Genomic DNA, 15557 nt, shown 5'->3' with positions numbered 1-15557 from the left:
ATAGACTTTAAGAATTGTTTCCACTTTTGGAATTCTCACCTCTCCCAATCCCATTGGAATTTTTATTAGGATTGCACTGAATTTATGCACTAATTTAGAGTTTCAAGCCTAGTTTTGATAAAATACTCAGTATTTTTTAAGCCTTTTTTTTTTTTTTTTTTTTTTTTTTGAGACGGGGTCTCATTCTGTCACCTGGGCTGGTGTACAGTGGTGCAATCCCAGCTCACTGCAACCTCCACCTCCCAGGTTCAAGCAATTCTCATGCCTCAGCCTCCTGAGAAGATGGGATTACAGGTGCCTGCCACAACACCCAGCTAATTTTTGTATTTTTAGTAGATACGGAGTTTCACCATGTTGGTCAGGCTGATCTCGAACTCCACACTTCAAGTGATCTGCCCACCTCAGCCTCCCAAAGTGTTAGGATTACAGGCGCCTGGCCTAAGTCTTTCAAAGTATTTTTAATTCATATGTATTAGAAATCTATTATCTCTTTATAGCATCATACTTGTTTTGTTTAAAGCTTGTTAATTTTAAATTGGTTTTCAAAATCCAAGATTTCTTTTAATTTTCTCGTCTAGTGAATGAGATTGATATTTCATTACTGTAGAAAAGTATATGTTCTTCCCACAAAGTAAGCTCAGAACTCTGATGTCTTTATTCCAAACCCCTTTGAAACAGGAGGCGGCACTTTTTGGTCCAAGGATTCTATAAACTCCTTTCAGCAACATGATCTGGCCTCTGCCTACCTTTCCAGCCTCCTGTCCTCCCAGCTGCCTGTTCTGATGTTGTGCTCTGACCCTGCCAAACCACAAAAGTTCGTCTCATGGTTCAGGCTCTAGCAGGAAAGGCTGCTTGAATCTGAAATGACAAGTACATGTGACTGTGAACATCTGTTAGCAGCAAACAAAGCCGATCGGTTTTTGCTGTGGTACATAGCTGTTTGTATCTCTGAAAATTCATAAGCAAAAGAGCTCAGTAATTGAAATTCCTAAAAAGTGTGATTTGCTATGCCATACCTCTCCTCCACTTTCTGTCATTATTACTGTTCTTAGTTCATACAATCAAGCTTCCCCCCACCTTTGAGCTAGCTCCTTTCCTAATAACCTCTTTAAATTGAGCTGGTCCTGGTCCATGTTTCTCTTTTAGCCTTTGGATATATACGTTTGCACATCCAACTATGTTCTCATTTACTGTTTCTCTTATTTTAGGTATTTGATAGCATGTCTTTTACCATAATGACAATATCTAACATTTCACCTTATATCTAAGATCATTTCTAAGAGTCTCTAGAGAGTGCCATATCCCATACGCAAACCCTCTAGTATATAGGAATAAAAAGCTTCCAACTAATCAAATTTTGGAAATAGGCGAACTCTAAATTAATTCACTTGGAGCAGAACACACACAGGTCGAACCATCTGCAAGAAATGTAAACCTAGAATTGGTAATTGTCAAACCAAACTTACAAAAGTAGAGAAGTTTAGTCAAAAAGAGCATTAAATAAATGTTATATTTTTATCTACCCCAGATTTAAATTGCTTAAGTTTTTCTAACTCATGATATTGGTTACTGTAATACTGTAAGAACTGCTATCTGTTCTTCCAGTCTGAGTAGATGGGCATATGGTATTGTGCTTTTTATTTTTAAATTAAACTTCACTTTAACTGAGAGATTATTCCTAGATTCTGCAGTGAGTATTAATCTTTGTCAGCTACTCTGGTTTCAAAAACCCGATTGCTGTTATTTTAAATACTGTTAGTAGGTCGTTCAGATTACAGGATTACTAAGTATATTAAAAATTATTTTGTAAATTCTTTTTGGTATTCACAGTTTGTTGTTTGGCCATAGGTATATATGAGAGATCGAGAAATTGCTGCCACAGCCAGAGACCTAGAAATGAGACAGCTGGAACTCGAATCACAAAAGAGACTTTATGAGAAGGTATAATTCAGTTATTTCCAACATAAGAAAAGCAGGTTTTGGCCAAGCTCAGTGGCTCAAACCTGTAATACCAGCATTTTGGGAGGCTGAGGTGGGAGGAGGATCACTTGAGCTAAGGAATTCCAGACCAGACATGGGCAATATAGTGAGACCCCATCTCTACCAAAAATTAAAAAAATTTAGCTGGGTATGCTTACCTGTAGTCCCAACTACTCAGGAGGCAAAGGCAGGAAGATCACTTGAGCCCTGGAGTTCGAGGCCACGGTGAACCATAATCACACCACTGTACTCCAGCCTGGGCAAACAGAGCGAGACCCTATCTCCAAAAAAAAAAAGAAAGAAAAAGAAAAAGAAAAGCAGGGTTTGTATAAACCCATTTTAGACTGTATTTATTCATGGTTTTCTAGCGTTCGTTTTATTCACTTTTTAAGCAGAATATAGTGCCATGCAGGATTGTAAGGTAGCCAAAATGTCTGAATGTACAGTTTGTTGTAATTATTTAATTCATGTTTCTGTTAGCAGCTTAGTCTAGTGTCTGAAGCACCAGATGTAGGCCCCAGATTTTGCCTCAGGATTTTTTACCAACTTACTAAATTTTCCTGTAATTATGTAATAGTGACTACAAAATTATCTCAATACCTCACGAGGATCCTGAAAAATAAATCAGTCAGGAGCTATAAAGTACTTTCTTTCTTTATTTGTATTTTTATTTATTTATTTTTGAGACAGTCTTACTCAGTCACCTAGGCCACAGTGCAGTGGCATCATCTCAGCTCACTACAACCTTCACCTCCCCTGCTCCAGTGATTCTCCCACGTCAGCTTCCCCAGTAGCTGGGACTACAGACATGTGCCACCATGCCTATCTAATTTTTGTGTTTTTTGTAGAGATAGGGTTTCACCTTGTTGCCCAGGCTGGTCCCAAACTCCTGGGCTCAAGCAATCTGCACACCTCGGCCTCCCGAAGTGCTAGGATTACAGGCATGAGCCACTGCACCTGGCCTGTAAATTACTTTAAATTGGAATCTTCTGGAGTTAAATCAGCAAATATCTGCTTAGTACTTACTGTTCAGTTTTCAAGACACTGGAAAAAAGGAGCTTTGTTAATATAAATTTTTATTATTTAGGAAAAATGTTTTGTTACTCATTTAGTGTTGAAACTGTAAGTTTTCACTTCTTTCAGCCCACATAAAAAGTCAGATTTTTTAGCCTGGGCAACACAGCAAGACCCCATCTCTACTAGAAATACAAAGAAATAGCCAAATGTGGTGGTGTGCACCGGTGGTGCCAGCTATTCAGGAAGCCGAGGTGGGAGGATCACTTGAGCCTGGGGGACGGAGGGTGCAGTGAGCCAAGATTGTGCACTCCAACCTGGGTGACAGAGTGAGACCCTGTCTCAAAAAAAAAGTCATACTTTTAGTTTGAAATTAGTGATAACTGTGAATTCATAATATGTAACATATATGTTTGATAGCCATATTAGGTGAGATTTAAACCATATAGCATCCATTTACACCTATAACACTTTTAAAGTCTCCACGCTGAATTTCTTCTAGAACTGAGCAAGGGATTTACAGTTTGGCTGAGTCTCCCATGATTTGGAATTAGATGTAATTCATGTGGACTAAGCTAAACTTTACTTTTTACTATCTTTTCTTTAGGGGTGGAGGATAGTGGCAATTGAAGGGTATAATTTTAGAACTAACAGAGAATTTGCAAGAAAAATACTAAGAATTTCCAGATATTTGTCTCTCAGATTTTTAAACACTAACATTCTACTAAATTTGCTTTCTCTTCCTCTTTTTCTCTACCTATACACATACGTACACACAAACATACACTTGTTTTTCTGAACCGGTACAGTCCCGATGCTCCTTTACCCCTAAATACTTCAGTGTATATTTTCTAAGACCAAGGAGTCCTCTTATATAACCACAGTACAGTTCTCAAAATCAGAAATTAACATAAGGTGATCTGATATATAAACCTTATTCAGATTTGATCCATTGTATCCAAAATGTCCTTTAGAGCAAAATAAAATCTGAGCTCTCATCCATTGTTTTGTTGTCATCATTTTAGTCTCCTTTGAAATGAGAGATGTTCCTGACTCTTTGTATTTTATGACATTGATATTTTTTGAAACATGTAAGCCAGCTAATTTGTAGAATGTCCCTTAATTAGCGTTTGGCTGTTGTTTCTTCATGAGAAGATTTAAGTTATCCATAAGAGTGCATAACTTTAATCTGCAGCATTCCTACAACAGAAGTTATGTTTTGAGATGGAGTCTCGCTCTGTTGCCCAGGCTGGAGTGCAGTGGCATGATCTCAACTCACTGCAACTTCTGCCTCCCAGGCTTCAGCAATCCTCCTGCCTCAGCCTCCCAAGTAGCTGGGACTACAGGTGCATACCATCACGCCCTGCTAATTTTTGTAGTTTTTGTAGAGACAGGGTTTTGCTATGTTGCCCATGCTGGTTTCAAACTCCTGGGCTCAAGCAGTCCTCCCACCTTGGCCTCCCAAAGTGCTGGGATTATACACATAAGCCACTATGCCTGTCCTATATTTCTTGTTTTTTTTCAAACAATCATGTGATTGTTTGTTGAAAACTAGACATTTTGAATACAATGCTCCCCAACTTATGATGGGGTTATGTCCTCATAAGCTCATCATAAGTTAGAAATATTGTAAGTTGAAAATTCATGTAACGCCCTGATAGACCCATCATAAAATAAGAAAATCATTACGTCAACTATGGGACCGTCTGGCATATAATGTGGCAATTTTGGAAATAAGATTGTCTCCCCACCCAGGGTTTCTTCTTGTTTCTTTGCTTAGTGACTTTTCTGAACTAATTTTGAAAGTCCCTATCTTTTGTTGTATATAGCCACTGATGTCTCTACTCAGATAGTTTGGGGGTCAGCAAATGATTGGACAGAGATTTTAATAGATTCTTTCAACCAGTAAGCTTCTAGTAGTTGTTGAGGAGCTCTGTGTGCATGTTAGGGCACGCCTTTATCACTCAGCTAGGCAGTTTCTACTTCTTAGATTCCACTTCCTGGTTATGCAAAACCTCAGAGTTAACCAGAAGTGTGAGATCTTAGGTCTTTCTCAGGTCTGAGAACACAGCCCTTAGCATATGCACAGCCTTACACATGCACATGACCTTCCAGGAATCTATCCGAGATTTTTTAAGCCTCCTGTGGACATCTGATTCTCCAGTTTTTCCTGTTAAGCTTTTTGCTTAGCCTATTGGTTGCTCTCCCAAGATCCACTGCCCCAAGCAGCCAAGATATTCAACAGTTTGCTCTAATTGTTTTCAACAACTTCCCCAGGGATAAGACTATTCTCCACTAGGTGAGCTCTGAGTGAGATTTTAAAAAGACAGCCTTAGGAGTGGTCTTTCAGGGAACCACCAGACAACTCAAACAATGACAGTTCTCCAGCGATGGTCGTTTGAAGGAGCTCTGTCCAACCCCATTTTGCTTGGCTTCCAGGCTGCTGGTTTTCAAGACTAATGCATAGGCCGGACACCGTGGCTTATACCTGTAATCCCAGCATTTTGGGAGGCCAAGGCAGGCTGATCACTTGAGGTCAGGAGTTCAAGACCATCCTGGCCAACATGGTGAAACCCCATCTCTACTAAAAATACAAAAAAAGTTAACCAGGCCTGGTGGTGGGCACCTGTAATCCCAGCTACTCAGGAGGCTGAGGCAGGAGAATCACTTGAAAACCCAGGAGGGGGAGGTTGCAGTGAACTGAGATCATGCCACTACACTCCAGCCTGGGCAACAGAGTGAGACTCTGTCTCAAACAAAAAGAAAGACTAATGCATAGCTTGGGAGTGGGGTGGGAACAGGAAAAATGCAAGATGAAATGTCAGAGAGCTAGCTGTTTTTACTGAGATTCAGCCATTTTTATAAGTAAATGCTCCCCAGATAGCTCCAAGTCTTTGGTTAATTTCCAGAATGCTGAAAAAGTTCATTTTGACTTTTTTTTTAATCCATGTTCTCAATGCTTTTATGGATGAGAGGATTTCCAGGGGTCCTTACTCTGCCATTTTTGCTGATATCTCCAGTCTTTGCATTTTACTTTGAAAATTAGATGATTGCAGCTTTTGTGTGCATATTACTATTCTGAAAAAAGTTGTTTTTGTATTCTACCATTATATAAATCAGTGATTTTTTTTTTACAAATGATTTTAACAGGATCTTACTGAAAATCAAGCAGCTGTTGCAAAAGAAATGCGAGCAGATGCAGATGCCTATAGACGAAAAGTGGATCTTGAAGAACACATGTTTCATAAGCTGATAGAAGCAGGTGAAACACAGAGTCAGAAAACTCAGAAGGTAAAAATACAATCCATTTAGTGTATATGCAGAAGAGAAATTTTCATGTCACCCTCTTAAGAGAACAAAATCGAAATTAAACTCTGTAAAGTTGAATTAGTTTGTTTCTTTGCTTCAGTTGTCACAGTTCCTAGAATCTCACATTGCTTCCTTTTATATATAGGATGTTTACTTCACTGACAATCATATGCATGTCTTTTTCCTACAGTTTGAGGAAATACAAAGGAATTTCCTCAAAGAAAATACAAAGAAATAATGACTTACAAGAAAATACGAAGGAGTAGTGACTTAGAAGAAAATACAAAGGAATAGTGACTTAGAAGAAAATACAAAGGAATAGTAACTTTACAAATTATACTGTCCTTCTATGTTCTGCTTCTGAAATTGTCCCTGAGTTGATTAGGTTCAAAGCATCAGGTCCGTGCCTGGTATGTAAGCCAGCACTTCCAAGTGTATTGTGTGGACTATTAACTATTATTCAATAAGATGGGGGTGGTCAAATAAGTATTGGAAATGCTGTCTTAAAGTGAGGTATTTTTCATGCCAAATTTGAGGATACTGTACATTTGTGAATATTTAAGAAAATTTCCCAGATGTATTTCAGAGAATTTCTTATGGAGTACCCTTTCAGAAATGCTGACTTAAGTGAATTGAAACAGAACTTGAGACTTTCAAAGAAGAACTTTCTCTATTACCTCTTTAACAAAATGTTAAATGGGTATGTGTACCGGTCTGCTCCTGTTCCGAAAACCAGGAATAGTGTACAGTAGATACCTTCTGTTCTACAACAGTCTCTTAGGTGATTTCCTCAAGATATTCCTTTTTTTTTTTTTTAATAGGCTTTTGTCCAGTCTGTTAAAATGGGCTCTTCTTCAGAGTGCTGAAAACATGGAAATTGTTGAATCCCACCCATCCCCTAGCTGATAAGTTCTTAATCTTGGCTGTAAATTAGAATCACTTGAAGAGCTTTTTTTTTTTTTTTTTTTAAGTATAGAGACTGAGTCCTATTCTGTCACCCAGGCTGGAGTGCAGTGGCACGCTCTCAGCTCACTGCAACCTCCGCCTCCTGGGTTCAAGCAATTCTCCTGCCTCAGCCTCCCGAGTAGCTGTGACTATAGGCGCCCGCCACCACACCCAGCTAATTTCTACTTGAAGAGTTTTTTAAAGGTGCCAGTACCCAGCTGTCCGGTGATTGGTTTAATTGGCTTGTGGTGAGGCCCAGACATCAGCTGATTTTAAGCACTCCCAGGTGATGCTAATATGCAGCCAGAGTTGTGAACAACCACCCTAGACATGTGGATACATTGAATGGTTTTACCTTCATTTTGTATGTTAGCAGTCTGACCTTGTTTCTGAAATGTATAACTTTTTCCTAGGTGATTAAAGAAAATTTGGCAAAGGCTGAACAAGCCTGCCTAAATACTGACTGGCAGATTCAGTCTTTACATAAACAAAAATGTGATGATCTACAACGAAACAAATGTTACCAGGAAGTAGCCAAACTCCTTAGGGAAAACAGAAGGAAAGAAATAGAGATATTAAATGCAATGGTGGAGCAGGAAGCCAAGAAGGTAAAAATAGTGTTATCAGCTTTTTATTATATCAAGCATTGGTTTTTTTTTTTTTTTTTTAAAGAGACAGAGTCTCACTTTGTTGCGCAGCCTCAAAATTCGAACTCCGGGCCTTAAGCGATCCCCCTGCATCAGTCTCCCAAAGTGCTGGGATTACAGATGTCAGCCCCTTTACCCAGCCTAAGCACTGAAATTTTGAAGTAGTACAGAGTCAAATGACAAAAGCATCAAACCAAGTCGTTTTTGCTGGAAAAGATAATCTGATTTTAATAGGTGTTTGTCAGAGAAGTCATCTAATACATCTACCAAAAAATGATTAAGCGTCTTTCTCATTTACATTAGTGTGCTTCAATTTCTCAACTTCCTGGATTTTTATTCTGGCTGCTTGAATAATACTAGTACTTTAATTTAGCTCATTCTTTATACTTACAATGTAAAAGATGCTGAATACGTAGAAATGGTATGTAGCTGCTAGTAACAAAACCCCACACTACAGTGACTATGAACAGGATAGATACATAGTCTGGAGGTAGGGAGTCCAGGGTTAGTACTGGGGCTCCAACGTTATCAGGGCAATGTCCTCTTTCAGCCTTTCTGCACCTCTTCTTAGTGTATGACTTTCATTTTCAAGGTTACCTTACCATCCAAGATGACTCCTGGAGTTCCAGCCATCACATACACATTGCAGACAGCAGGGAGAAGGGAGTGCACAAGCGCGAATGTTCTGCCTCCCACCTGAGTCACACTCCCTTCTAACTTCTTTCCAGGAGTCCCACATCATATTTTGAGCCACATTTGTCAGCAAAGGATGCTGAGAAAAATAATATTCTTCACAGGGAGCATTATCATCCCAAATAAAATTAAGATTCTATTCCTATCAGTTAATAAAATAGCTAAAAATAAAAACAAAAGATTCTATTCCTGAAGAAGAATCAAAGAATGGAGTCCGAGGAGGTAATTAATAGTATATGTCACACCTGTGTATCTTTTGGTTGATCCTTCCAAAGACTCTGGGATCTGTGCTCTGGAGATATTTTTGCAGGTACCATGGACTTTTGTAAGGACACTGAGGAGCTGGGGAAAGATCAAGATCTAGATACCTGGCTTAATTGCTTCTCTCCGTTGCTGTATCACAGTGTCTATTCTGAAAGCTGGCTTCTTACAGTGCATTTCCTTCAAGTCACTATTCCAGATTCATTTTCCTCCTACCCCATCCCCAGTGGCATGGAGCCTTATCTTATAGCCGTTTCATTCTAGGACAGGAAAGAAGGGCTTGGAGAGGGTGGGAGTAATACCCAGAACCCTGAGGCTGTTCTCAGGAAAACTGGGGTGGAAACTCACATTCTCAACATAAACATTGCTGACACTAGGGCTAGACTGTGTGAAATTCACTGCTGCTGGACTTTGGGTAAAATGGTATTTTTGAGAGTTGACTGAGAATCATTGTAAGGGCCTTTCATGTTCTGCAGAAATCCTTCCTTATGTCTAGTGTCCTGTGTTGTAAAGCTGACTTGACTATTGCGTGGCCTTGGGAAGCTGCTCAGAATCAGCCTCTTCATCAGTAACATGAAAGGGATGGACATCTGTGATCCTTCCTTGCCCTCCTATTTTGTGATTTTTTAAAAGTTTTTGTTATTTAATGCATTATTTCTATAACATAAAAATAATGTGTTTCCATGTAAAAGCTGTAGCTTTTCCAGAATTTTGGCAAACTTTAGGAGTTGAATTTTAAATTTATTTTAGTTACCTTCTGAGCTAATTTTAAGATTATTATTTCCCCATTTTATGGAGAAGAAAATAGGGGTGAATAGAGATCACTTGACTTCCCTGTAGTCATCATGTGGACGAGAGCTGGGCAAAGAGTTCATTCTCTGAATTTTGTAGATTTTATTATTAAGATGTAGCATTCAAATTAAATAAAATGCAATTGCCACGAATACAAACCTAGCTTAGTCTCATAAGATTTGAGATTTGAAACTTACTGAAATGCATTATTATTTCAGCAACTATTGGGATATAGTTGTGTGCTTTGTGGCACTCTGTAGTACTGCGGGTTGGATAAAACCTGCCTCTGCTTTCAAGGCTCCTAATAGCCTTGGGCCAACACAGGCACCCTGATTACCATAACACCAAACAGATCCTACTTGCCATGGGAATATAAAGGAAAGTGGATAGAGAAGACAGAAGGGGCTCATTCCACTGTGAGATGTGTATTACTATACTTTTTATGTAATTTTTTTTCCATTTATTTGAATTTAGTGGAAGGAAGCTGAAGGAAAAGAGTTCTGTTTGAGATCAGCAAAGAAAGCGTCTGCTCTTTCAGATGCATCTAGAAAGTGGTTTTTAAAGCAAGAGATAAATGCGGCTGTAGAACATGCTGAAAATCCATGTCATAAAGGTGAGTGTCTGAGAGGCCTTTCTCTCCATGATGTTACAGATTTATTCTTTTAGTAGGGTCTATTATTATGATTTTTTTTTTTTTTTTTTTTTTTTTTTTTTGAGACAGGGTCTGGTTCTGTCACCCAGGCTGGAGTGTAGTGATGCAGTCATGGCTCAGTGCAGCCTCAACCTCCCGAGCTCAAGCATTTCTCCCATCTCAGCCTCTCAAGCAGCTGGGACCACAGGCGCGCATCCCCACACCCAGCTAATCTGTTAAATTATTTGTAGAGATGAGATCTCACTATGTTGCCCAAGTTGGTCTCAACCTGCTGGTTTTAAACCATCCTCCCGCCTTGGCCTCCCAAAGTGCTGGGATTATAGGCGTGAGCCACTGTGCCTGGCCAATGAATAAATTATTGGGATGTATTTTGACACTTCTAGTCAATCTACTGCTCAAGTAAAAGGTAATCACTGGTTACTGTATTTTTGGTGGGAAAGGGTGGGCTGAGGTGCGACTATTACAAAAACAGAGTCCCAATGGAGGAAAAAGTTTGTGCAGACTGTCCTATGGAGTTCTGTTTGATTCTGTTGCTCTGAGGTAAAATATGTGCTTTGCCAAAAGCTGGTCCTCAGAACAACAGTATATTCAAGTACCACAGGGAAACTTCTCATAGGATCTGATCCAACATTAGGTTTCAGTACAAGGCTTATAGTGGCATCAACTGAAAAATCAAAATTATAATTTAAAACTCTAAAATACTCTGGAGGCTGAGGCAGGAGGATCTCTTTGAGCCCAGGAGTTTGAGGCTGCAGTGAGCTATTATCATGCCACTGAACTCTAGCCTGGGCAACAGACAAGACCCTGTCTCTTTAAAAAAAAAAAAAAAAAAAAAAAAAAAAAAAAAAAAGTTTTCCATAAAATCTAGAGTTAACAAGGCACTTTTATTTTACTCTGTTGCCTTTTATAATGTGAATACGTTGCTTTTTAAAATAATAGCTTTGTTGATACATAATTCACATGCCCTATAATTCACCTTTTTTCTTTTTTTTTTTTTCTTTTTTTTTTGTGTGTGTGAGACAGAGTTTCGCTCTTGTGTCCCAGGCTGGAGTGCAGTGGCGCGATCTCGGCTCACTGCAACCTCCACCTCCCAGATTCAAGTGATTCTCCTGCCTCGGCCTCCTGAGTAACTGGGATTACAGTCCCACACCACCGTGCCTGGCTAATTTTTGTATTTTTAGTAGGGATGGGGTTTCGCCGTGTTGGCCATGCTGGTCTCAAACTCTTGACCTCAGGTGATCCACCTGCCTCAGCCTCCCAAAGTGCTGGGATTACAGGAGTGCCCAGCACCGCACACGGCCTAATTCACCTACTTAAAGTGTATTATTCAATGGCATTATATTATCATGTACTAAAAAATACACTTACAGAGTCGTGCAGCCATCACCACAAGAAAATTTAGAGCATTTTTCAGCACTCCAAAATAAACCCAGTACCCATTAGCAGTCACTCTCCATTTCCACTCACTCCCCCAAGCCCTTGGCAACCACTCACTACCTCGTGTCCATTCGCCTATTCAGGAAATTTCATGCAAATGCATGTAATATATGGTCTTCTGTGTCTGGTTTCTTGTACTTGGCATAATGTCTTGAGATTCAACCATGTTGTAGCGTATATCAGCACTTCATTCCTTTTTGTTGCTGAATAATATTCCATTGTGTGGATATTACATTTTTTTTAATCTATTCATCAGTTGATGGGACATTTGGATTCTTTCCAGTTTTTGGCTTCATGAATATGCTGTGTGCATTACTTTTCCATTTCACAAATTTGAAAAGTGAAAATATAGGTTAGGTCATTTAATTATGCCTACTTTTTTTTTTTTTTTTTAAGACAGAACTTCACTCCATTGCCCAGGTTGGAGTGCAGTTGCACGATCCTGGCTCACTGCAACCTCTGCCTCCTGCATTCAGGCGATTCTCCTGCCTCAGCCTCCTGAGTAGCTGGGACTACAGGCGCATGCTACCACACCCAGCTAATCTTTAGTAGAAATGGGGTTTTGTCATGTTACCCGGGCTTGTCTCGACCTCCTGGCTTCAAGTGATCTGGCTACTTTGGCCTCCCAAAGTGCTGGAATTATACCGCACCCGGCCAAATCACGCCTGCTTTTAAAACCCCTCATTGCTGCTCATATTTGAGATTTAGTGGTCCCAGATAGCACCAAGAGTACTTCGGGGAGGTGGAGAAGAGTAGAATGTGACCCTGCACAAATTAAATATTTAAAACCGGCTTACAAAAGATAACAACCATGGGAGCTGTCACTTCTCCCTCACCCTTTCACACTTACCCTTGATTTTGTGTGTGTGTGTCTGTTTTTTTGAGACGGAGTCTCACTCTGTCGCCAGGCTGGAGTGCAATGGCACGATCTCGGCTCACTGCAACCTTCGCCTCCCAGGTTCAAGCAATTCTCCTGCCTCAGCCTCCCGAGTAGCTGGGATAACAGGCGCCCACCACCACGCCCGGCTAATTTTTGTGTTTTTAGTAGAGACAGAGTTTCACCATGTTGGCCAGGATGGTCTCGATCTCTTGACCTCGTGATCCACCTGCCTGGCTCTCCCAAAGTGCTGGGATTACAGGCATGAGCCCCCATGCCCAGCCTTACCCTTGTTTTAGAAATAAAAATAGAAAATATTTAGAGAGCTATCTATGTAGAAATAGAGAAAGGTAAGAAACTGTAAAAAAAAAAAAAAAGCGGCCGGGCGCGGTGGCTCAAGCCTGTAATCCCAGCACTTTGGGAGGCCGAGACGGGCGGATCACGAGGTCAGGAGATCGAGACCATCCTGGCTAACACGGTGAAACCCCATCTCTACTAAAAAATACAAAAAACTAGCCAGGCGAGGTGGCGGGCGCCTGTAGTCCCAGCTACTTGGGAGGCTGAGGCAGGAGAATGGCGTGAACCGGGAGGCGGAGCTTGCAGTGAGCTGAGATCCGGCCACTCCACTCCAGCCTGGGCGACAGAGCGAGACTCCGCCTCAAAAAAAAAAAAAGCTTTCCACATCAGTGGTTTTCCTACACGTTTGCCCCTCTGCCTCCATGATGTCTTCCTTCCATGCTAACTAAATCTTTTTGTCAGACCAGTCAACCATGTATATTTTTGAACCTTGCTAAATTTCACCACTGGAGAGAATTTGATTAATAAACATCCAGTTTTCAAAAGTCTTAAGTTTATGACTGAATGATCTGTCAGTCATTTTCTTAATCAGGGTATATAGATTTAATCAGATTCATTTAATCCTAAAACCGGGAGGCAATCACCTACCATTAAGAAAATGACATTTTTGGGCCAGGCGTGGTGGCTCACTCCTGTAATCCCACCACTTTGGCAGGCCGAGATGGGCGGATCACAAGGTCGGGAGTTTGAGACCAGCCTGGCCAGTATAGTGAAAACCTGTCTCTACTAAAAATACAAAAATTAGCCGGGAGTAGTGGTACACACCTGTAATCCCAGCTACTCAAGAGGCTGAGGCAGGAGAATCGCTTGAACCCAGGAGGCGGAGGTTGCAGTGAGCCAAGATCTCGCCATTGCACTACAGCCTGGGCGACAGAGTGAGACTCTGTCTCAAAAAAAAAAAAAAAAAAACCCTGTACATGTTCAAAAAATACATATGTTCAAGACCTCACCAATAGTGATTTCGTTCAGTAGGTCTAATAATAGTAATAATTCCGTCGGTAGCTCTAGGGTAGAAACTAGGGAGCTAGATTTTTGTTTTAAAGTTTCACGGGTGAATCTCCCCAGCCAGTGTTTGAAACATTGCTGGAGACAAAAGGAAATCATTCGTTGTTTGACCAGAGATAATATTTACAACATAGCCCTTTGGGAAGATGAACTGAACAGGAGTGGGCAGGTTGAATTTTGGAGGACAGATGAGAGGGAGCTGTGAGATCTCAGCTGTGGCTGGGCACGGTGGCGCCTGTAATCCTAGCAATTTGGGAGGCTGAGGCAGAAGGATGGCTTGAACCCAGGAGTTCAAGACCAGCCTGGGCAACATAGTGAGACTCTGTCTCTGAAAAATAAAGAAACAAAAAGATCTGAGGAACCACACCTGATTCCCGTCTTATCTGTGCAGCAGGTGTAGCAGTGGCCAGGCTGCTTGGGCCAAAATGCTGGTAGACTGGGAAGCTCATGACCTTAGTCCATTTGCTACAAGTATTTTATTTCAAAGTTATTTCTGGCCAGGCACAGTGGCTCACGCCTGTAATCCCAGCACTTTGGGAGGCAGGCAGGTGGATTGCCTGAGGTCAGTAGCTCGACCTGGCTGACATGGCCAACATGACCAACCTGGCCAACATGGTGAAACCTCGTCTCTGTTAAAAATAGCCGGGCATGGTGGCGCACGCCTGTAATCCCAGCTACTCTGGAGACTGAGGCTTGAACCCAGCAGGTGGAGGTTGCAGTGAGCCGAGATCACGCCACTGCACTCCAGCCTGGGGTGACAGCGAGATTCCGTCTAAAAAAAAAAGAAGTGTTATTTTTTAGTAAAATAGTTCAATCTGCTTTTTCTTTTCTCTGTTCTCTGAACAGTGCAGATTGCAGGCTATGTTTACTACCTCCACCATGTCCAGCCCTTCAGATATTTGAAGATGATTCCTAGATTCCAGTCCCCCACCAGTTCAAATTAGTCATTTGGTGATTAGTCACATTACCTTAATGACTCATTGAGCTAAAACTGTGAGTTAAAACCATTATCTAAAGCTTTTTAGAAAGGTAAAAGGCAGACATCTTACCGATTCAATGAGACTCCCACATGGAGGCTTAGACGCTAGTGGTGGGAGTAGAAAGGAAGGGACCGTTATAAGCAATGTCAGGATGCAAATGTTTTTAAAATCACCTTGGTGTCATATTGGATGTGCTGCTGTAGGAGTTAGGAAACAGTAAAAACACAGCTGAGGGTGAGTGTAAGTTTTGAGATGAGGAGAGTAGTTGATAAATGTACGGGGAGGCACCAATGGTTGCTAGGGCACTGCTCTGCCTGCTACTCTAAGAAGGTTTCAGGTAAAACTTGCCTGTGGCTGGCTCTGATTGGCTGAATGTTTTGATGAAGCCCTGCCTGGCTAAAACCAGTAGTGATCAGCTCATAATTGTTTCCAGGGAAGCTTTGCTAATCACATTTCATAATCTCTATCTTAATATCCATATGTTTGAGTTTGTTGGCTTTTTGTTTTAGCTGAAAGTGTTTTTGAAGTACGTTTTACAAAAATCAGCTCAGCTCTTAATTCTCACTAATGACACTTCCTTGCCTTTTGAATGTTGACAGCATTCTTCT

The 15557-nt window shown here is 40.8% G+C and overlaps 1 protein-coding gene across 7 annotated transcripts in view; it reads left to right on the top strand.

The window, feature by feature from the left end:
• Window positions 1–15557, top strand: part of TBC1D31 (TBC1 domain family member 31) — a 78729-nt gene that overhangs the window by 60577 nt on the left and 2595 nt on the right. For 5 of the 7 annotated variants that reach the window (XM_030937471.1, XM_030937468.1, XM_030937469.1 and 2 more), the window contains 4 exons: window positions 1849–1941; window positions 6145–6285; window positions 7662–7856; window positions 10116–10254. In XM_030937471.1, coding sequence (XP_030793331.1) covers window positions 1849–1941; window positions 6145–6285; window positions 7662–7856; window positions 10116–10254 — 568 coding nt within the window. The remainder of the gene's footprint in view (window positions 1–1848; window positions 1942–6144; window positions 6286–7661; window positions 7857–10115; window positions 10255–15557) is intronic. The other 2 variants (XM_030937470.1, XM_010363878.2) reach the window with 1 other exon arrangement.

Source organism: Rhinopithecus roxellana, chromosome 9, assembly GCF_007565055.1.
Source record: "Rhinopithecus roxellana isolate Shanxi Qingling chromosome 9, ASM756505v1, whole genome shotgun sequence".
NCBI lineage: Eukaryota > Metazoa > Chordata > Mammalia > Primates > Cercopithecidae > Rhinopithecus > Rhinopithecus roxellana.
Note: the sequence above shows the minus strand (reverse complement) of the source record. Positions and strands in the feature narration are given on the sequence as shown.